The 24,923-nt window shown below is 43.1% G+C and overlaps 1 protein-coding gene across 9 annotated transcripts in view; it reads right to left on the reverse strand.

The window, feature by feature from the left end:
• Positions 1–24,923, reverse strand: part of dlg2 (discs, large homolog 2 (Drosophila)) — a 185,470-nt gene that overhangs the window by 98,805 nt on the left and 61,742 nt on the right. For 8 of the 9 annotated variants that reach the window (XM_076274521.1, XM_076274523.1, XM_076274524.1 and 5 more), the window contains 3 exons: positions 16,489–16,578; positions 14,246–14,407; positions 11,962–12,021 (listed from right to left, as the gene is read on the reverse strand). In XM_076274521.1, the coding sequence (XP_076130636.1) occupies positions 11,962–12,021; positions 14,246–14,407; positions 16,489–16,578 (312 nt within the window). The remainder of the gene's footprint in view (positions 1–11,961; positions 12,022–14,245; positions 14,408–16,488; positions 16,579–24,923) is intronic. The other variant, XM_076274522.1, reaches the window with a different exon arrangement.

Consider the following 24,923-nt stretch of genomic DNA (forward strand, 5'->3'; position numbering starts at 1 on the left):
GACAGGAACACTGAATATGACCTTTTCATTTCTCTATTCAATTTTCATTGGCAACAGACTGGACAAAGCCATTTTTTGAGCAAATGGATTTTCAATCAGCAGCCCTTTTAAGGATCTACTGCTACAGTTACCAAAACTGACCCTTACAGGAAATCCTTCTCCCCTCTGCCATAAGCACTCTCTCTAACAACAAATCAATTTGGGCAGATCACTTAGTTCATAATGGCTTCTGGCTGAGAGGAACATCTCCCCAGCACCCCGTCCCCCCCCGTCCCCCCCGTCCCACTATCTGGGCGCTGTGGAGGATGATTCTCAGTGTAATTTCCAGTGTGTTATTTTCTGCAATCTTGTTTGATGGGAGGGAATCAGCAGGCCACTTCAGGCAAATGTACAGACTAAAAGGTTGCCGCCGTCGCTCTCCGTGGTCCTTAAATTTCAACCCTGCTCTTTACACATACAGTATTTGCGCTCTGGGGAAGCCTCAGCTGTTGATGGATTTCCATGTTATTTTAAATTCAAGGCGACTTGAGAATCACATCATTTGTTCATACCTCCCTGACAACTGTCAGCTGAAAGGGAAACAACCTATTCAGGTTAACAATGACTTATATATAGACATTTCAGCTAAACAATATAGACTAGCTCTCTTTTGTCTCTGCTATATATAGTCTTGCTGGGATAAATGCAGGCCTTCATAACTGTAAAAAAGGAGTGCTGGGTCTGCCAGTGGAGTACTGCAGGTGTTTCACAGGCGATAAAAAGAGCCCACCACAGGAAGACTGCTGTGTAAATCACAAGACCAGCCCAATAATAAGCGCCGATAACACTGCATCCTATCAGACGAAGGGCACACTGTTTTAAGAGCACAAGTCTGGAGGAGACAGCGGGCAGCATACTGACCAAGTTAGCACAGCAGAAACGGCATTCCACAGCAAGTCCACAATACAACAAAGGTACTACTTTAATGCATTATGTAGAAAGACAGACAGTAGAAAAAAACTACACAAAGGGACTGCAACTACACACTTTAAATCAGTAACAGTAACGTCTGACTCTTGTCTTCACAGTGCTGTGAGACACAGGGCCTTGTGTTATTTATCCAAGAGAAAATGTGTAGGGTCATGTTCTATTGCTGAAAAGCTTACGCCCTCAAATGGCAGCAAGATGTTGTAGCTGTAGCAGCAGCTAAAGGTCAGTCTTGATTATTACCATTATTCCTGAATGGTATCCAAGCAACTGCCATGAACACATTATTGCACTTCTCCAGCAACCAACACATGGTGTAAACAACTGGCAGGCAACAACAGAACTGCAAACACTACTCAAAAACATTCCAGTGATGTTTCAGGAAATGTCAGCAATCCAATTTTATTGTCTGCTGTCTTTTTTATTTCATTATGTTGATAAATATCCTTATTAAAAGCCTTATACTGTAATCAGGCGGGTACAGTTTTACAAGGCAGATTTGTATTGCAGTATTTATGAGTGTCTCATTCACAATACACAACAGATGCTAAGAAGGTCACCCTCAACAAGGGGACAGATATGGCATGAATACTAAGCCAGCAGAGATTTTACATTAATTGTGAAGGGAGGAAAAAACTTCCCATTCACATGAAGCCACATGAAGACTTGAAACATTTCTACAAAAACCTCAAGGATATGCCACTCAGTGAACCCTCAGACTGTAAAGCCCATGTACAAGCTTTGAACTAGCATGTCACATCTGACACCAACTTGAATCTATTGGACTTAGAGGACAGAAAAGGCAGGGTTATCTCATTATCCATGCTTGGCTGCAGTGCAGCATAACATTACAAATAATAATGCAGTAAACTGTGTTTTCTGTATATCTAGAACTTCAGCTTGCAAGATTTTTCAATAGTGGCAGTCAATAACATCCTTTACCAGCGATGAATAAGAACATATATATTAAATATGGGAACTCAGTTGAATAGAATTGTATTTTGTTTTAATACTACTGGAAAAGAGAAACGAAAGAAGCCCTGTGATACTTTATCAACAGATCAGCCCTTGTTACTTAGAGAGAACTTTACTTAAGGCCATTAGAAGTCTTCTTACTGACCATTACTTCACACATGTCTGATCCCCAAACGTGACAGATACTCTGACTATGAGTGTGAAGTGCTCTCAGGAGACACAAGCCCTGCAGACCTTTCAGGGCTGTACGCCTTCAGACGGAGTAATGGGTTTCATCTAATCAATTTAACGCTAAATTCATTACGATCATGCCCGAGGTCTTGGAACTGTAGGGCTTTAGTCAGATTGATAGGAGAAAAATGAGACACCGAAAACAATTAGTATGCTAATTTGGGAAACTCAAAAGTCTTCTTGTGCAGTTCTGGAACGTTTCAGTGACACACAATAATACCTAATAATGATAAGAGAAGAATGACTCCACACATTTAATTTTTTTAATCACCCAAGTTCACTCTTCAGCCAGTATGTATTTTTTAATAAATCCTTTTGAAAAAAAAAAAAAAAAAAAAAAGCTATGTTGAAGTTCTCCCCTGGATGACTCAAAGCCCAGAGGATGGCCAGAAAGGTGCTAAAAGAAGTGCATTCACGTCCAGTCATACAAGGTCAGAAGAATCTCGTCTATCGAGAACAACCGTCAGTAAGGCTTGACGTCAGAAACGGGTATTGTCTGGAAGAGAAAGCCGAGCCAGAGTCACTTATCCCACCCAGGACTGGCGCTAAACCAGACAAATTCTGGCAGAGGTGGGCATGGAGAGAACACACAGCTGTGCTCTGAACCATAATCCCAGCGGAGCACATGGCATGGCGTACAGTACAACACCAAATCGACACTAAACTCCTTCCTCCTTTTCTCTCCCACACTAGACTAAGTTTCATGTGCCTTCTACAGCCCTCCTCTCACTCCTGTCACTCTCCACACAAGCCACACAATGACATGCCACAATCAAGGCCTCACGCTGAGGCTGAGACAGAGGGGTGAGTGGGTTGCGGGTGTGGGGGTGGGTGGTTGGAGGGCGGGGGGGGGGGGGCTCCACTGTAATTATTTCAACAGGAGAGACGAGGGGAAGTGACAATCAAGAGGCGGGTTCTTGCTCCTCTGCGGGAGGCTCGGCTCAGAGACAGGCTGCTCCAGCATGCTAATGATCTCGCTGATAAATGCCCGTCACCTGCTGAGGCTCGCCGCTCTTCTCCAGCCCATCATGGAGGCTTGGCGGAACAGAAGCCTTACATGGGGTGGGAGACGTGCCATGTTTCAACCTCATTTTCTAGTTTGCAACAGCAGGACAAGCTACGAATACTATTAAAAGGAATAATCTGGTCTAAGAGCAATGGTCTATTTTGGGATAATAACCATCGTGAACTTTCATTGGGGACCAAAATGACGTAAGTCAAAGTAGTTTTGAGTAAGACTGGAATGTGCATTAGCAAGGAAAATAGGCATATCGCATAGCCTTGGGGGCAAGCTCACTATGTCAAAGTAAATTGCTACTTTAAGGCACTGACTAGACTCAAAATATCATTACACTGCTGTGCTACTGTGGAGAGGGTCCCTGCAGACAAACCAAAGTGTTTTTAACTTTGTGAGTGTACAGAAAGGGTATGAAAGGACTGTTGCGCAGTCAGTGCATTTCCTGTTCGCTGCCATCTTGCTAGAAATCCTCACAAGATGGCAGTGACTGTAGGAGTGATAAGGTAATGCACTGACTATTCTTCCAGTCGCCACCCATCGCTGCCATCTTGCGAGAGGGGTCCTAGCAAGATGGCGTCGAAAAATAGGTAAAGCACTGACAGCCTTTTTTATACCCTTTTTATACACTTACAAAGTTGAAAATACAACTCTCTCCACAGTAGCACAGAAGCTGTTGTTCTTAGACAGAACTATTCCTTTAAGTTGCTGTACAATGTTCCAGGCCTAAAACTTACAAAAGATTATAGTGTAGTAAAGGGAAAACTCCTTTTAAACACCTGGACTATTTGAATGTATATTATGACTAATACTATTTGTATATATACAGTCTATGATTTTAATTATGTTCTTTGTGGTAGGGGTTGTGTGTCTGTGGACAGTTTGTCTTGGGGCAGCAACTATTCCAGTCAAAGTTTAACCAATGAATAATGCAGTGTATAGATGTACATCACTTATAGCTACAATGCAATTCATGAAAATTGGGCACTTCTGGATAAGTTTTTGATTGGGTGTTGGCAGGGTGTTAGGTATAGGCCTAAGGTTTTCAAAAATCCATGGATACAAGTTGGGGTGGCCCCACTAGTGGCAGTTATCCATAAAATCCAAAATGGCCCCCGCCGAAAAGAGAAAAGGTTATATCTCAGCTTCCTTTAGTCTTAAATTGTTGTATAATGTATTTTCTCTACTTTGTTTGATACAAGGAATCCAATTTTGATATGTTCTTCTTATTTTAAGTCCATTTCCATGTAGTATTATAGTCATATTTAGCTCATAAACTGTCAATATCTCTGAAAAAGTCACATTGAAATACTCAGGTCCCTAGACCCATATTTTTTAACTCCAAGGTATGCTTTTCTTTGTTGATTGGACAAGTCACTATCACTATAGTGTCAAAAATCACATGTTGTTACCAAAAGGACCATTGTTGAGGCCTTAAATAAACACAACTTCAGAACTATGCCACAGTGAAAAGTTATATTAGGCTTTTCACCATGTTAAGGATCAATATTACATTTTAGTCAAATAACACAAAAAAACAATTCATACTTAAACATCATGTATATTTATTGGTTTCACTCTTCATCATTACAGCTTCCCTCACACTTGCACAATGTGGTACAGCAAAGTCCAGCTCAGTATAGTACACTATACAGGCAACCACACAGCCACAGTTGAGGAGGAGTGAGCATCCCTTGCTGGGATATTCCAGATCTGTCCAGTATGGCACCCAGACTTTGGTTCTGTCATTCCATTCCCAACCCCACTCAATGGGGTCTGGAATCGCTGGAGTTTTGAAGAGGACTCCGTCAGATCCGTCAACCTGACTCCGCCAGATGGATTGCTTCGCATTTGCTCCGCATATCCATCTGGGAACTTTCCGTTGGAGAATGTTTGGGGAAGGGGCGAAAATACTAGTTAGCTGAATGGATAAACCATCTGTCTATCACCACCTATGTTGGTCGGTCCAAATCAACCAATCAGATAAACGAAGCGTTCTTCTAATGCCATCTTTTAACATACAAGTTAGATAAGTAGCTAACGTTAACGTTTTTAAACGTACTATTTGTATGTGACATGAACCTCATCAACGACAATCCCCCACCAAGTTTTCATGGTAGGCTACACGTCTGAAGAAAGCATATTCCTTCTTGTTAAGTAACTAAGATTCAGTGCTACCAAACACTAACTTGAATTGGCCGTGGAGGATGTCTGTGTCCTTCATTCCTCCCAGCTACATTGCAGAGACTCCTAGCTTCCCCAGGAATACTAAAATATATTCGGATAAAACTTCGAAACGATAGCTATGCTCATCTCATCCGTGGAAGTCGCCATGTTGTTTAGATTGAACAGTAGCTTCTCGTTGCGTCATACCTAAACCCGCCTCAAAACCAACGCTGATTGGACGTTCGCTTGGCGAACTGCTCCAAATTTTCTTTATCGGAGAGATGCCAGACTGATCTGTGAGTGAAAATCTGAAACTACCGAAATCAGGATGGTCTCACGAGGCTAGAGAGGGACTGCTTCCAGACAAAAGCTGGAGCGTGCAGGGCACGCTTTCCATGCTGGAATAAGGCATGATGGGTCGGGGGAATTGAATCCAGGGATTTGAGGCCATGAGTGAAAAGAAGCTTCCGGGTTTCATTGACTGACTCGATACCGCAGTTCTTACTGTATAGTCCAGCGTTTGAGAACTTGCATGTGCACTGATTCCAGTGTGAGGCTGGTTGGGTCTTGGGTAATCAGAATGAGGGTGCCAGTGACTTCTGGGTAAGCTGCCCACGCATTTCATGCTTTTTTTTGCCAATTCCATACATTGCTGATACAACGTCACATCATGTGAACGTGGAAGAGGGGTAGTGCTTGACATTTTTGAGGTCCCAGCATTTCTGAGATGTGGTGGATTGGAATATCTTTATATGCCTTCCCTGATCCAAATCCAATCCACAGCTCTGAGCTCTGAGAACTCCTGGAACAGATTGATGGCCTTCCTCTTCCTGACATTGTGACAATGCTTCTAGGTCAGTAGGTTTGTTGCTCAGGACCAAGTTAGTCTTTGTTGTGAGGAGGTGGTACTTTGAGCCAGCTGTGGTCTTCTGAAGTTCCTCACTGATGTACTGAAACAGCTCATCTTTATTTTGACGGTCCTTGAGGAACTTCTGCCATTGAGCTCCTTTGGCAGAGGTATCTTAGTGACAAACCTACTGACCTAGAAGCATTGTCACCATGTCAGGAAGATGAAGCACAAATGATGCTACATTTACATCATGACACACAAATGATGCTACATTTACATCATGCTGCCGAACAGGGTCACACCAAGGCTTACCGGCAGTAGATAGTGATGTGGCTGTGCTGGCCATCAATCTGTTCCAGGAGTTAGGACTCTCAGAGCTGTGGATTGGATTTGGATCAGGGAAGGCATATAAAGATATTCCAATCCACCACATCTCAGAAATGCTGGCACCTCAAAAATGCCAAGCATTGCCCCTCTTCCATGCGTTCACATGAAGTGACGTTGTATCAGCAATGTATAGAATTAGCAAAAAACTGCATGGATTGTGTGGGCAGCTTACCCAGAAGTCACCGACACCCTCATTCTGATCACCAAGACCCAACCAGCCATACACTGGAATCAGTGCACGTTCTCAAATGCTGGACTGTAATCATGTATAGTAAGAACTGTGGTGTCGAGTCAGTCAATGAAACCCGGATTTCACTCATGACCTTGAAGTCCCTGGATTCAATCCCTCTGACACATCATGCCTTATTCCAGCATGGAAAGCGTGCCCTGCACACTGCAGCTTTTGTCTGGAAGCAGTTCCTCTCCAAAACTCCAGAGATTCCAGACCCCAGTGAGGTTGGGGTTTGGAATGGAATGACAGAACCAAAGTCTGGGTGCCATATTGGACAGATCTGGAAGATGCCAGCAAGGGATGCTCACTCGTCCTCAACTGTGGCTGTGGGGTTGCCTGTATGGGCAACTGTAAGTGCCACCGAGCTGGACCACATTGTGCAAGTGTGAGGGAGGCTGTACTAATAACTAGATGTACCGCAGAGCAATACAAAATATGACCGCCGCCCAGTCCAGCACATTTTTTCCACAAAAATAAATCACGCTGAAAGGCCTATATGATTCTAACTGTCTCACTAAATTGCATTATCCACACTCAATTCTCACTGGTATCTGGACCATCGCGACCCGTTCCACTTCAAATCTACCCTTGCAACCACCAATATTGTTTTAGGCCACAGGTTCTCCAACTTTTCTATGCCTCCCCCAACCATACATTGCTATAGGATCTAGATAGATAGATCCTGCTTTGAACACGGTTGTGTTGCATTTTGAGCGCCATCAGCGTGAAAAGTTGGAAATGACTACTACATCATTCGTCATAGTAACCTGTATTTCTAAAAAAATGTTGTAGGCTAAGTCGCGTTGCAGACAAATGGGTCCATAACACTGTGGACGTCAATTCCAATGTAAACAGCAGATAACTCAAGTCGTTATATTGTATTGTTGTATTATATTATATTGTATAGTCGTTATATCAGAACAAGAGGTTTTTGCGCAATAGCCGGAAGAATGAGCCTTTACTTTGGAGTTAGCAAGGTAGAAAACGAGAGGAATATTGTTTAAAATGTCCATTTAAATTGTAGCCTAATATAATGCACTGTTGTGCTTTTTAAATCAGAAATAAGAATGTGAGGAGGTTGCTATTAACTTTAAAGATTGCATCTACAATCGAAACTATCTACATGCAAATTGAATGGCCTTATTTCCGGGATGTCTGCTTTAGTTGACAGCACGGTCACTAGATTTTAATCGGTAAAGTTGAGGAGCTGGTATCTGTTAATGTTCGCGCAAATAGGCGGATTCATGTCGCTTGCCGTTTGCAACTGCGAGGTAGCCTACATTGCAGGCGTCCCACAGAACGGTTTCATTTTGAGAGGTAGATATCCATGCTTTGGCACCCCCTCTGCGATGCGTTCATCCCCCAGTTTCATGCGCCAGTTTCATGAGCTTTTATGACAAAGCCGTGACTGTGGTACTGTAGTTAACAAACTACACCCTATAGAAGACTGTTAGCTTTCCTGGTATAAAATGGCAAATGGTTGATTTGGCCTATAACACAACATAAATTGTGCTGGCGACCCAAATAAAATCTCCTGCGACCCACCCGTGGGTAGCGACCCAGACTTTGGGAAACACTGTGCTAGACAACAAGTACCAAAACATGATTAGTTCATAGATTTCACATGTAACATTCATTTTATACAACCCCACCCCCATCTTGCCTGTTCATAATTCTGAGAAATTCTTGAATTGTGTGCATGTGTGCGTGTACACGTTTATGTTTATGTGTGTGGGTGTGTGTGTGTGTGTGTGTGTGTGTGTGTGTGTGTGTGTGCTTGTGTGTTTGCCTGCGTATGTGTGTTTGTGCATGTGCATGCATGCGTACATATGTCTACTGTGTGAGTATGTGTCATATGTATGATTACTGTGAATGTATGTGTGTGCGTGAGTATCTGTTTATGCACATGTGTGCACATGGAATGGGTTGACCCCTGGAGGCAAACATACGGAAAAAATTGGTCATCCTAGGCCCTACGGTTCTGAAGATATTCACAGGAAACTGTGTCTGCCCTACCCTCCTTTCAGAGGGTCCAGTACAGCGGGGGTACAGATCAAAACGAAAAACGATGGTTCCATGCTATCCATGTGGGGTTACATGCCCACCAAGTTTCGTGTACCCCGGTCTTTCAGTGTCCCGGGAATCCTTTTTGGTGTACGATCACTAAATGTACACATAAATTACTTTATTGTAAGGCCCCCCATGAACGAAAGTTCACAAAACTTGGCATGCATTCGGAGGGTGTCATAATAATCCTACACTTTCAATTTCGTGCAGTTTTGACCATGTCAGCCAGAGATATTGTGACCTAATTTTTTGCTTTTTAATTTTTAACTAGGTGGCGCTATACATGAAATAAGTGGTAATGGGATGGGTTGACATGCCCCCTTAAGACCAACATACAAAAAAAAGGTGGACCTCCTAGGCCCTACGGTTCTCGAGATATTCACAGAAAACTGTCTCCGGCCACCTACAGGCCAGTTGGTGTATAGTAACAAATTCATTTTTTGTGTGGCCCCCCATGAACGGAATTCCACGAAACTTGGCGTGCATTCAGAGGGTGTCATAATGATCCTACACTTCCAATTTCGTGCAGTTTTGACTATGTTAGGTCACAGATACCTGCGATTACAACACCTCATTTTTACTTTTTTGTGTTTAACTAGGTGGCACTATACATGAAATGAGTGGTTATGGAATGGGTTGACATGGCCCCTTGAGATCAACATACAAAAAAAATGGTCCTCCTAAACCTCGAGATATTCAAAGAAAACTGTGTCTGCCCTACCTTCCTTTCGGGGGGTGCAGTCCAGCGGGGGGGCTACAGATCAAAACGAAAAACGATGGTTCCATGCTATCCATATGGGGTTACATGCCCACTAAGTTTCGTCTACCCCGGTCTTTCAGTGTCCCGGGAATCCTTGAAATTTGGACATGCGAAAAATAAAAAAAAAATAAAAAATCTGACTAAACCTATATGACCGCCGCTTCGCCGCGCGGCGGTCATAATGAGTGAAACCAAAAATCTTTGAATAAATACATGATGTTTAAGCAAAGTCCTTTTAGGCAAGTCGCTCCACTCGGCGGCCATATTGCAACGCTTTTTGGGCACTCATCCATTTTGGCAGAAATGCACGTGTGCAAGGCTTCACGACACCAATCTTGCTCCAGCACTGAGATCACAACACATGATTGGCATGATGTCTTCACAACACACCACATTATTGGCTCAATGTATTCACATGTCAACATTTTGCCGCGGAAGGGGTGTGATTTGCGTAGACAACTGCCATATTGCCGTTTCTATGGAGGATTTTTTGAGTGCTGCTCATTAGAAAGTCTATGGTTAAAGAAAAGCCTAATATACTGTAACTTTTCACTGTGGCATAGTTCTGAATTTGTGTTTATTTAAGGCCTCAACAATGGTCCTTTTGGTCACAACATATGATTTTTGACACTATAGTGATAATGACCTGTCCAATCAACAAAGAAAAGCATACCTTGGAGGTAAAATATGGGTCTAGGGACATGAGTAATATTTCAATGTGACTTTTTCAGAGATATTGACAGTTTATGAGCTAAATATGACTATGATAATAGATTTAAATGGATTTAAAATAAGAAGAACATATCAAAATTGGATTCCTTGTATCAAACAAAGTAGTGAAAATACATTATACAACAATTTAAGACTAAAGGAAGCTGAGATATAACCTTTTCTCTTTTCGTTTTGGGTCTTAGGGTCTGTCCAATTAGAGAATTTTATTAAAACTATTCTTCACCGCTGGTCCCAAGGCCAGCGAACTGATAGGGAATAGCACATTCCTGCTCTTTAGGGTGTATGTGGCTCATGTATAATAGAATGAAACTGCTGTTTCAGCTAGTCTTCTTCCGCATAACGGATCGACATCCGCTTTCTTCCACTACCATACAGACTTGGAAATTACTTTCAGCCAAGAGTCAAAGTGATTTTATTTGCCTTGAATGGTGCTGAGGAAATGGGCAAAGTCTCTGTCTCTATCAATGCACATCCGCTACGCAGGTACATACTGTAAGTGTTCATTAAGGTACACAAGCTCTGATAAAGCAATCAGATTCCATTTTCATATACGGCCCATCTCACCACCCACCCAGCTCTTTGAAAGGAATGGACGCCCGGAGGTAGAGCTGAGGTGGAGGGATAAGAGATGGGCTCAGACAGAAAAGCATCCTTATCACCATGGCGTCAGCAGCTGGGCTTCCACCTCCATGCCATTCCACTGCATTCCATCCAACTCATTCACATATTTTAAATGCATTCATTATACATTTGCTTCAAAAAAAATGCGAGTGTGTTTTGGGAATTAAAAATTTGTTGTAAGGAGTTGTGAACAACGGTGTGTTTAAACATTTAAGGCTGACAAACCAGCTTTCATGGAAACAATTCTGATGTGCAGAAATCGGTTTTCAACAACCTCACATTTTATCCTGTGCAAATCGAGTGTTAATCCAAGTAAATACATTTCTTATTCCACTTGAATTTCAAGTGTTTCCATTCAGGATTTCCTATTCAAATAATCAGAATTTAGGGAAACCCCTGGTAGTCTGTACTTATTTGATATATTAATACCAGACACTGGCCTACCCCTCTCTCCATAACCCTGAACTACTGCATTTTTACTTTTGGCAGGACCTTTCTGCACTTGAGAAAACACCCTCGGTGCACGTGAAAGCAGACCATGAAATAAGAACATTATAACATTTTGAGAGTGACAAGTTGAATATGTCAGGCAGTAATATCTTGCTTGTACCATTAACTATAACAACTTCAAAGTGGGAAAACTGTCTGCACCAGGCAGGTGTGAAGTGAATGAGGCAATCCAATTTCCTGCCTCACCCAGCATGAAGCTGAGATGAATCCTTCAGTGATTCCCTGTGGATTTGATACAGCTGGAGCATAATACTCTGTTTACTAAAGAAACCCAACTGCATAAATATACCAAGCAAGCTGGATGAGAGTCAAGGCTGTGGTAAGTAACAGTCCTCATATTGTTGCCTAATGGCCGGTCCTGTTTGTCTTTAGTAACACAAAGCTCAGTGGCACACAGAAATAAACACACATTTGCTTTTTTCCAAATAAAAAATAAATGAAAAACTTGCCAGGTAGTTTGCTGCTGTCACACCCGGGTATGTAAGATCATAACGGGTAACCAGTGCAGGCTGCAGGTGAGAAATAAAAGACAATAATCACTAGCGAGTACGTGGAGGGAACAGGAGATGAGTGAGAGGGAGGAAAAGAACCAAAGGATTATGAGGACCCAGTCACACTGCATGAAGAGAAGAACGGAGAGGAGAAAAGAGGAGGGAAGAGAGGAGAACAGAAAAGTAGAGAGTAGAGGAGAACCGAGGAGTGGAAAAGAGAGTGGAGATGAGAGACAAAAAGAGAAGGGAGGAGAAGGAAATATTAGAAAAGAGAAGAGAGGGAGGAGAGGAGTGTTGTGGCTGAATGAGAATGTGAAGGAGTGTCAGTGACTTCCTGCATGCCATGGATGAGGAAGAGCCTCTATGCACCGCCCTAAAAGTCTGTGCCCGCACCGATCCCATTTCAAACCCTACTGTACCTCTGCTGCTAAAGAAGCTTCTGCCCAATAGAGACACTCACTCTGCCCCCTGTACCTGCCTACTGTAGCTACACAGACAGGACCTCTCACATGATGCTGGGGGGCAAGTCAGAGGGGATGGGGATCACTACTCTGTGTTCACCACAACTTTCATACCAGTCCTCTCTTTTCCACAGGAGCAGTGGCATACAAGTAAAGCCATACATGAATCCTCTATTCAACTGGTCTACCTGTTAAACACTGGACAATGTCAACATCGGACTGCAGTGTTATTAAATCATCTGAAACTTGAAATCTAATGCTTTGCATATCCTAGGAGGGTGTGTGGAGGATTTTAGTATTTCTACACTTGAGTATGTAATAAACTACGCTTTACTTACCTGAGTGCACTGAGCTTATATGAAGCAAGGTTGCCAAAGCAACGAAAACAGAGTTCTGCTATCATTCCATTACTCTCAGAGCAATACTGTGTTTAGCAAAATGAACCATCATCTGAAAATGCAGATTTTCAATTACTTCTTCCAGATGGAGGCAATGACGTGCCAATGAAATCATTTGCAAGCGTCTCCCAATCATTCACGAAAGAATAGCAGATGTCTGTGTTCTTTGCTTTTTTAGCAGGAAAGTGAAGTCTTATTTCTGTTCCTGGTAAGGAGCTGATAAAAGTCCAGTAGAGTTACAGTGACCTCTCAGTTTGTCTTCTTGCCTGCTGGTGGCTGAGGTCAGAGAAGACGCTGGCTGGAGAGGCGACTAGCATATCAACTCCCCACAGCAGGGGACTGCTCTATTTTAAGACTGGAGTAAGGGTACACGTTTGGGTCAAGCTCACCTTAGTCCAGTTTTTAATGAAATCAACAGAAATAGGCGTCAGTGACAGTTGCTATCCAAGCATCCAATGAATTAGTCAATTAATTCGTCAAAATATCAACTTCACATGTAAGACCCCACTAAAGAGTGCTTAAATTCCTTCACCGTAATCTATGCAAAGGTCATGATGATGTAAGCTATAAAAGAAAACCTAAGGGCTCTTATAGGACTACTACAGTCAGGTCAGACATCAGGTTCTGTAAACTGAACTCATCAGACCATCATGCTGGGTGGTTAGTGTTTCATCCTGGAAAACAGGTGCCATCTAGTGTCTAACCCATTAAACTACAACAGACTGTACACAGCTCTGTCACACAGCGATCAGATCTTTGCAGGTGCTTTACTAGACAAAAACAAACTATGTACAGCCAAAATTGTACGTCACATGAAAAGATCTGCAACAACAACCTAGGGTACTATGAAAAGCTACACTAACATTGTTTGTAACATTTAAACACTTGTGTGAGGAAGCGTTTGTTTAAAAACTGTAAAATAATTATGAGGTATCTACCAGAACCACAGTGAAAAATGACTTCCTGAATGGTTCAGTCAGCAGCAGTGTAGGGTACATTTCACTTTTGGTTTGGCACAAGATAATAAATTAGTTGCCATCCCCCTGACTGACTTTACTTGATCGGTTGTGGTCATCCTATGCCTACCCACGTGGAATCGTTTTCACTTTTGACTTTGGCTAGAGAGACGGCCGGCTTTATTGGCTTAGCAGAGGCTGTCCAGAGACTCGGCACAGAGACCACAATGGCTTTGGACAGTAATGGGAGACGCACACAGAGTGAATGAACACACTCCTGGCCAAGAGAAGGAGAGAAAGAGAAAGAGGGGGGGAGAGATAGAAAGAGAGAGAGAGAGAGAGAGAGAGAGAGGACGAGGAGGAAGACACCACGCAGACACACACGCATTGTGGTGCGGGCCGGCGACAGCAACGGTGAAACACTGACCTTGAGTGGCGAGATGTGGGAGTGGGACACATAGCCGTGCACATTCTCGATCTCCGACAGGTTCTTCTCGGACACGTGCACCAGCTCCGGCGCACGCACCTCATTGGTCAGCCGGGGGAAGCCGTGGTCCTGGGGCGGCGAGTCTTCATCCTGGTACCGGTACTGTCACGAGAAGCAGAGGAAGGAGAGGAGGAGGAGAGAGAGGAGGACAAGGAGAGGGGGAACAGAGAGGTGCGTAGAGAGAGAAATATATGAACAAAGCGGATCAGATCACAGCAGGAACTTCACTTCATCTATTAGCAAACTGGAGCAAAGTCTGGAAGTCCTGCGTAGCTGAAAAGTAAAGCAAGGTATTCATCCTGTGAGGTATAAAGCCAATTAAGTTCCATCATGATCCACTCTGTGGGCAGTTTAAGACGTTAGCAGTCAATGGAAAAGAAATTCATGCACTTTCAAACGATATGTAAATGCGAGTTCCCTGAAAAATGGTTTACAGTATTTACTTAGACAGATCATTACTAAAATCCTTTTGACCACTTTTTCAGTGCTAATGTGCAGTTATTCTCCACCACTCAACAAACAAAGTGTTCGATTTAGAAGAAATGTTTGACTGGAGAGGAATCTCTCTGTGGTTACTGGTTATAATTCAACAGATACACAAATTCCAGGTTCTAATTCCACAAATACTGTTCAGGAAATGGACACCATCGGCGGTGGCGGTAGCGGCGGCGGATTATTTGGCATAAGTGTCCCAGCTGAAAGCAGGCAAAGATGCAGTGAAGAGCAGAGAGCTGAGGCGATGGTGGACAATAGACCTCTGAAGTTCGCCTACAAAAAAGAACCAAAACGGCCATCTTTGCCCATATAAGGAGATCCGGTTGTTAATTAAAGCTAACTACCTATGGCAAGTTGCATTGCAAGTTAGCTCTGGGGTAGCAACAATCTAAGTGTGCCGCCTTCACGTACCGGAGATCACAGTATCCACTCGAAGGGAGAGGACAAAAGTGTGTTCATGAAAACGTCTACATTTCAGACTTTTTCATCCCCGCGAGAGTTTAAAAGATGCGATAATTCAAAATCCCCATGTTATTTTCCCATAGGAAAAATCGCCAGATACCGGATGTCAAAGATGGCTGCTTTTTTGTAGGAGAACTTCAGAGGTCTATGGAGAGACTGGCCGGTAATAGGGATCCCACAGCCAGGCTACACTGCGAAAAATGATATCTTACCAAGTGTTATAATCTTACCGGTATATTAAGACAAAAAATCTAGTTAGTATTGTTTTTAGTAAAAAGATACTTACTTTGAGCTCTCTTGTAAGACTATTTGACTTAAAATAAGTCATAAAAACAAGTAAATGTATATGCCAGTAGAGTAAGTATTTTAATCTTAATTTAAGATAAGATTGAAGATTTAAGACAATTTAAGGTAAATTTACTTACGCCACTGGCAAATCTTAATTTAAGAAGATTTTGACTTATTTTAAGTCAAATAATCTTACAAGAAAGCTCAAAGTAAGTATCTTTATACTAAAAACAATATTAACTAGATTTTTTATCTTAATATAAGACTATAAGACTTGGTAAGATATTATTTTTTGCAGTGTACTGCTGAGCCTACAGAGCTAGGAGAGCAAAGACGACTGCATGCCGAAAGCTTGGTACATTTATGTAGCATTTGGTTGTTGCACATAATATGATGGTCATGATTTGCTAGCGGGATTTGTACTGTAAAACGGCAACAAGTCAGAGACTGACTTACCTGCATAATGCAATCAGGCCATGCGAATAAAAGTGAGACAGTATTGTTCGGCCATGCTTGGCCATGGATGCATGTGATGATGACAGTGTGTGCAAATGACTCAGTAAACGGATGATAGTGTAAGTCCAGTGTGATGCAATTATGAGGTGAGATGGTCGCAATGATGACAGGTGCAGAATAAGGGTTCTTGCTCTTTCCACAAATCAACTGTTTGGAATTGGAGTTTTTTCCCCCCCAAAACGTTCTCAAAATGTATATACTTTTTTGGATTCTGGTCTTACAGGTGTGAAAAATGTGGGATATCAGAGCCCATAACTTTCCATAGTTTTCCGACCTTTGCAAGAACCCTGTGAGTGAATGCAAGTGGCACGCGTGCATCAAGCAACTGCCCAGAGCATGGGGGCACGGACGGCATAGCTACAGCTCAGGAGGGGTGATATGGCACTGCCCCCCACCCCCCCCCCCCCTCCACTCTCTCTCACCCATGGAGCGCTCATCAGGGCCGGGTTCATACATGTGGAGGGCGGGCCCACGGGCGGGGACTGGGAGCCCTGCACCGCAGCCGGCCTGTTCTGTGGACAGAGAGAGGAGGCCTGCCATGACCACCGGGCAGCCACACAGTACTGACCAAAACATGTATCAGTCAGTCAACATCACACGCGGACGGAAAACCAGCAGCACACACACCACTCACTATCCCGAACACGAACACGAACACGAACACACACACACACACACACACACACACACACACACACACACACACACACACACACACACACACACACACACCGAGCTGGGAAGCCCTGCCTCAACACAGACATCAATCAGTTTATTACACAACACATACAGTAGGTTTAAAGACAGATAGAGACACCATGCCATCACATAAAACACATATATATTAAGACAGGTATACACACACTGGATGGCAAAATGAATATAGATTCAGATGTATGAATACATTAAATGATAGAAATAGTAAGTAAGGCAGTTCCATCATCTCAGAGCAGCTAACCAGGACAAGAGGAATACTGATCAGATGAGGCACATTTGATTTAATCCGATACACCACACAGATCAAAAGACACTGCCATTACTAAAGCAAAGGACCAGTCAGTGGCCGCAATACACCTGCCACACCACAAGGTGGTGCCCTCTCTACAATCATTTCATTTAACCATCCCTGTGTAATCTTGAGGACTGATCCAGAAAGTAGCCTTTTACAGGTATTTCTCCTAGAATATTCTGCTCATCCATTTTAGTTAGATCACTGAACAGCTTCAGAGCTACCTGAGGTGTCTGGTAGACTTTATTACAAATGAGAAGCTCTTAATTGCTCCTCTACAGATCCTCTGCCCACTCATCCACTATACTGAGCACTCACACAAAAAGGCAAACAGCCAGCTCTCTCTGAATGAGCCTCAGCCTACATGCGGCCGCTTTTCTACCACACAGTCATGAATAAAAATGTTCCCCATTTAGCATACGATTCCTGTAGTATTCTATGAAACATAATTACATTTCAGTAACTCACAGCCCACATACATGCCAACGGATGTAGAATAGTCACTGGTGTTTAAATTCTCCCATTATGTAAGTCCATACATGAGTAATTATACACCCTTCATTTATCAGTGGGTCCATGTCCCATCAGCAGGTCTACACAGTGGTGGTGGTGGCCTATTTTAGCTCCAGCTGTGAAAAATGGCCTCATCCATAACTGTGCAGCTGTGGGAGGGAGTGAGATCCAGCACAGTGAGGTTCTACTTGGATCTCAAAAGAACACTGGATCCAGCCACCCGATGGCCTCGGCCAATCAACAACGATGACAGCGCTTTTCAAACGGTGCCCATGCCTTTGAGATCACTTCTGTGCCCATCACATAGATTTACATGTGAAATCACATCTCACATCACATCTTTGTCAATGACATTAAAGAACTTTCACCTGTTTCTATGATATCTGTTCATTTTCTCACCACTGTACCCGTCACATACAAAATCTATTCCCACAAAACAACATCTATACCAGCTCAGTTTCCACAGAAAAGATCTACTAGGAGTAAATAAACACAGAAAAGATCTACTAGGGGTAATGAAAAATTAAAAATGGCCCTCACTGTGGTGTCAGCTGTGGAATAAGATGCTCGATCCAGAGTTCTTTTGAGTTTAGGGACCTAACAGTTGGTCAGCCAACCTGAGCCAGTGTCCACACAGGACAGAGGACAGTGACAGGGGGATACTGAGGGGTGGGGGTAGGACCAGGACCACACACACACGCAGTTATGCACACACACAGTCATATGCATGCACACACACACACATAAACACACATACACACACACACAGATACAGACACACACTCTGTCACCATGTCATTCATTCTCTTAGTAGTTTTGTGTCACCCTCACAACATCTTTCTGTGCTCACTGAAGTGAAAACTGAGCTTGCAAAATTAGGGCCGGTAGGGCAGACGAGCATGGCACGCACTTCCACTCACTTCCATTACTTTTTCACTTTCAATAGTTAGTTAGTTGGTCTTGTTGACATCTCAGCAGGTTAGTTAACCGTGATGTACAGTACGCTTTAAATTAAATAAATGACATTACATTTTTGAACATACATACTATATTCTCAGGCATGCACTATTTTCAGAGCCCATTATTGGACTCACTTTGGCACCTGGGGTCTGTGTGTGGCACTCCACTCTTTCCAACAATTAGCCTATCCAGCTAGGCCAATCGGCAAGTTTTAGCCCACAGAGGCTTTCCAGAGTCGGGTTTGGCGAGGCGTGACACAGCGAGGCAGATAAAGCACTTGGTCTTGATAATACCATGCTGTGGCATCAGTGGCACAGATGGGCACCTCAAGGACTGGGAGGCATCTCACCCTCAAAAACGCATGGCATTGCCAGGCGTTGGCAAAATAGCTGCATTTGCTAATTCATCTGACCCCATCTTTACTTCTCTCAAGTCTCAAATAGTAAAATAATGAATGGCAGATGTCACAACTAATTACATATTATTGTTTACATTCATAATAAGACCAAGACTGTCCAATTAAAGCACATAAAAACGATGGATAGTTTTTGCTTGTTTGCATGCTGTTCCTCTCTGCCAGAGATAGCAGCAAAACTGTGTTGTTTGTGCGCTCATAAATGAGGCATGGGCTTAGAGCTTGTGGGTGAGGAAGGTCAGGCAGAGACTGGAGAAACTGCTTTAATTGGACACTCCGCAAAATGTCTGCCAAGACACTACACACATTCAGACAGCAGGGCTGAGGGTTATAAATGCCTGTGTTCAGACATACACCAGAGTCCAGAGATGGTGCAAAAGCACATTTCAGCTGCAGTAACCTGGAAATGCCCTCAGAGAAAAAAGCAGCATCATTTTTTCCAGGAAAACAAGAACAAGAACATCAACATCGACAACCATGACAATGACAACAACAACAACGACAGCAACAACAACAACAACAACAACAACAGCAACAGCAGCAACAACAGCTGGGTACTGTGACCCTGGTTTCTGTGTGTCACCTTATCTGCACAGGCAAGGTTTCTGGTTGAGTGATGAAGAGAATGTAATGTCACGAAAAAACTCAGTTTTTCAGAGTGTCAGCAGAAACATTCAAAGAGCCGCTGATCATAAGGGAGAAGAAGCCTCTCACTGCAGGAGCCACGAGCCGCGTTATGCTGCTCAACACGGGGACAACACAACAGCTTCAGATGGCAAACACAACCGACATCAGTTTGTTTCAAAACAGTGAAGGCAAAACAAGGCATTAACAGAGCACTGTTCATGTCAGAATGCTCTATAAGCACATTTACTAAGAACAGGTTACTGTGTGGTCCATGGTCATCTAGAATCTCGCTGGATGTCCTCTCCATTGGAACAGGACTCAGGGTAGAAAGACTAGGACATGTTTTGAATTGTACCTGCACTGTTTTGAATCTGCACTGTGAGTGGTCACTCAAGCTTGGACATATTTGAGAGACTTCAACCCAAGACACCCTCAGGATACACTGCTGTGTGCTGGTAAAGTAAAGGAAAAGCCAGTCTCTTCACAATACTCTACAAGCATTCAAAGCATTTAAAGCACAACTGTCAGTACTGTGGAGGACCCTGGCTGCAAATTTACATTTGCTGCCGCTAGGGTGCGTCTAGATTTCTAGGCTAGAGGACATACACTTTGAGAGGAGTTGGGACTCGCTGCCAAAAAAAGCAGCAGATTCTTAAGCATGTTCCTGCTATAGTGCAAAGGAACGTGTCACAAAACAGAAAGAGAAGGGAAAAAAAAAAAGCGATCGCTCTCCAATGAGTCATGTTGGAGCGTGCATCACACAGCTGCCATTATTTACTCTGTGTGGACAGATGTGCTTCCCACAGCACATCACGCTGCCATGGCCCAGATACGTCTCTTCCTCAGCATCCACGCTACACTTGTGTATGCACAACACTGCTCTCCTCTCCTCCTGTACATTCTGCTTGCGCTAATACTCATGGGCTGATAGGGATGCTAGCCTTGCTCCCTAGCAATACAGCACCTTTGTAGTCAGGAGGACTGTCAAGCATGTACACACACGCACCCTACCACTGTATACTATTTTTGCTGTTTGCAAATAAACATGCTAAGTAACAGCAACAAGACGGGCCTACAAAAGAATGTGGATTCACTACAATTTGTATACAAGTCAATGAAGAATATTTTTACCCCCTTGCCAACCAACACCTCAAAATTGAGAATCTTAAGTCACGTTAATTCCATGTTAAAAATATATATACAATACATTTCTTTTCGGTGTGGGAAACTTTACCTACACACACAAGCTTGTCTAAAATACATTCATACCATCCCATGGTTAAAAGATATTTCCCATAATGTTAGCCAAGCTGCTCTGCTGCAGTGCCCTCTGTACATGTTGCAAGGCTGAGGCACTGATGTATGGTTTAACCATGAGTGATTCATGCTCCGGGGTAGATGCCATCTGACAGCTGCTTTAAATGCTAGGAAATGTCCTTTTGGTTTATAAAGACAAATGTGAGACTGAATACTTAATGAACCACTCAGGGGAAAGGGGACCTATTTATATACCCGGTGCAAAAGGGGAAAAAATGTTGAAAGAAAAAAAAGAGAGCCTAGCCACATGTAATTCCGCACTCGTAAAAAAAGTAATTTAGGTGAACTTGTTCAATTAAAAACCTAACAACCAGAACGTATGAATGTGGTACTCATAAAACAGGGAAGAAAATAAATGCCACCCATCCGTAGCAAGGCATGGTAATGAGCCAAAGGTCAGAAAAGTGGAACTGATTTAACCCTCCATGATTCCGGGGACATTTCAGATGAAACGCACGGATAATAATGGGATAGAAGTATACACAGATGAATTGTATGGACGTGAAGAGGCAACTACACACATTGGTATGAGGCATGGTGACCTCTAGATAGCATCCTGAAGATCTACGCTGGCCCTGAAACTAAAGCTATGACTCAGAATTCCTTGATGGCCATTGTATTAGGAGGCTGATATCAGCCGGAGAGCCCAAGGGCAATGCCATGGCTCATAACAAAAACCATGAGAATACTAAGAAGGCTAAGAGTGGGAAAGTTCCTTTACTTAAAACAACAAACAATTGTGTTTGCACTTGTACAGGCACACAAACGCACACTCTCTCTCACGAACACACACACACACACACACACAGACACTTTTTTACACCAGGGCAGTGACATGGCTATGGTCAAAATCAGTTGTTGTATCATAGCATGTAAGTGTGGTCCAAACTTCCTCTGTGTCAACACCGTGACCCTTGGACATGAACGCATGTAACGTTTCTGCTCTCCCCCTGTGTTGCTTTTAATACAAAATGACTCAGTGTGCTCACACATGCAAGGATGCTCTCCTGTTGCACAGTACCAGAAAGAGATAGGGGGAGAACTGGAGTTAACCCTTAGAACCCGATTGACACAAAGTGCGTCAAAAAACACACCCTTTCTTCTCTGTTACATTGCTCCGGAACGGTTCATCGCAGCGAGATGAAACCTTTATTGCACGACAGAGCAGAAGTGGGGCTTTCCAACGAGACTACACACTTGTCTGTACGATCAAGTATGAAAATTAAAGAAATCATGAAATTGCATCATATTTACAGTCTATACTTCTCTGCGTTCACCTGCACACACATTACTCTAGTTTGAATTACTCGCAAACCCGTGATCGCATCGATATGGCAAGCATATCAGATGAAAGAGGGGGCACAGGGCTATCCATTGGTGCCATGTTTATCGATCCTTCTGGCTTATAAAAACAGACGAAGTGACTGCAAAATAATAACGTCATGTACACAAACCAACCTGCACCCTCATTACTCTCGTTTAAATTACTCGCGGACCCGTGATCGCATACATATGCCACGCATGTCAGATGAAAGAGGAGACTCAGAGCTATCATTTGATACCAAGTACATCCTTCTGGGTTATAAAACAGACGAAGTGACAGCAAAATAATAACTTCATATAGCTGGACTTACCCCACGTTTTTGTCTGTTCTTGTGGCAAAGCATGTTTATAATCCAATGCTATCATGTGTTTCTCTATGGCAAAGCATGTTCATATTCCGGTTTTGAGATCCTAGCAAATTCCTGCATGGCATCCAATTCAAGGCTCACATTGCATCCCAATTTGTTCAACAAATAAACACCTTTTTTGCCTTTACTTTGTTCATGGCAATGCAGTAAAGAGTTGAGAATTATTATGACTGCATACACACAGGCACGCAGGCTAACACGCAACCTCGGGTCAAGTCAGGTCAGATCAGTTCGTGTCACAGATATGGAGCGCAGAAAGGTCATTTTTTATCACTAAATAAAAAATGGCATTTATTTCCGTAAATCACACAGCAAATATTTCTGTAAATTGCTCAGCCCCAGAGTATCCCTCCAACATGGCAATTATATTGCCCGATTCAGGACAGTCTGCCCTACACACACATGAAATGCATGTAGAGCTGTGAGCTTGCTGTGGTGAGATACATGTCGAAATATAAGAATTTTTATAATACACTTTTTATATTTTAATTCTTTAAAAATCAAAATAAAATCAATGCTAGTATTAATACATGAATCGCCTAGACTCTCCTGAAAAAAACAATATATAATATATGTGTGTGGTACTTACAATGACCAGAATAAATCCTTATGAATAAAGGTAGTGAAAATGCCCTAAAAACAGCTTAGGGTTCTAAGGGTTAAGGTCTACTTTCGTGGGCATACAGTAAGCCCCACACCCTACCTGCTCCACACCCCCTGCTCCCTATACAGGGGAAAATAAAGAAAAAGCTAGACTTCAAAAAAAAAAAAAAAAAATCATGGGAAAATTCAGGGAAGCAACACTTAATCCTGCTACATACACATATGCACATGTGCACAAGTACACGCACACGCACATTACAACATTAAGGGCCTGTGTCCACCAATCACGTTTTTTGTGACGACTGTGGCTATTTTCTATACAAATCCTATGAAGTTCAGCGTTCACAGCACTCAACGCCCTCGGCGCTGACCATTTTCTCCCCGCAGCGCTCAGACCGCTGAAAGTTGAACCTGTTCAACTTTTAGAACAAAAAGTGGCCTCGTCACTGTCACTTCTCTCTCGATGACCTATCAAAACTTTGTAACCTAGCAACAATAAACACTTTGACAAAAGCACTCTGAAAATGAGGTTGAGGGCATCACCGTCAGTGCAAAAAACATACAGATCATCATGTGGATCCTTGCTTTAGTATCTTTAGTGTCTTTTACTGTTTATTTTAGTCATGTGGATTTGTTTTTTATCACCCTGTTTATGTTGTTGTGTGTGGTGTCATAAGCTACTGGGACCTTGAATTTCCTCTTGGGGATCAATAAAGTATCTATCTATCTATCTATCTATCTATCTATCTACAGTACATACAGTAAAGAGATGATGCTGTGGTGCTGTGGAGGCTGAGAGCATCACTGCCTGCCCATGTATCTGAACAAATGAATTGCTTTGGGGCTTTGTGCCTGTTCATCGTTATTGGTCAATGAGTCAATGAGACACTACAGGCATTACAAGCAAGTGAAGTGCCCACATCAGCATCACCATTTGCCTTTCAATTAAGTGCTTTGGGGAAACTGCATTTAATTCTTAGCTCTTGTATATATAGTAGCAAATGTTTCTGTACAAATGTATTAATGTATGTTAAAGAAAAGATGTATATTATGTTTGGGGAGGTTTCCACTGTAAGTTAATGTAAATGCTCTGTGTCAGTATGACTGTGTGTGTGTGTGTGAGTGTGTGTGTGTTGCGCTGCTATAGCAGTGGTGATCACGTGCCACAGTGCAGTGGTTTCTCCTCTCTCTCACTCTCTCACTCGCTCACTCGCTCACTCACTCCGGCTCTGCTGGGGAAGGCCAGATGAGACGGGAATGGGAGGTGGCATGGCTGCCGGCAAACTGCAGGCTCTGCGCGGGATTGTGTGGAATCTCCTCGCAGTTGTGTGCGCTGACCCCCTTTCCCCAGCGACACACACACACACACACACACACACACACACACACACACACACACACAACTCATCCCACTGGGCGAACACTCAACCAGTGGCACTGCCAGGGCTCTGAGATGGGTGCGGACAGAGTCCAGCCCAAAGCCGCCGCCTCCTCCTCATCCTCATCCTCCTCCTCCTCCTCCTGCTGCTCAGCTCCCAAATGCACATAGCGAGTGGGGACCTGCTGCATCCCGGGGGAGTGTGGAAGGAACACTGGGATTTCAAATGATCCCAAAGGAGGCAAGGAAAATCACACCAACTGTCTTGAAATACTCACGTATCAAGTAGAATTAGAATTCAGCTGAATCTAATCTCTATCTGTAAACCAGACTCAAAACATCTA

Source organism: Alosa pseudoharengus, unplaced genomic scaffold (genome assembly GCF_046254945.1).
Source record: "Alosa pseudoharengus isolate Yale_2024_CS ecotype anadromous, Long Island Sound unplaced genomic scaffold, YU_APseudo_1.1 YU_APseudo_1.1_scf_8, whole genome shotgun sequence".
NCBI classification, from domain to species: Eukaryota; Metazoa; Chordata; class Actinopteri; order Clupeiformes; family Clupeidae; genus Alosa; species Alosa pseudoharengus.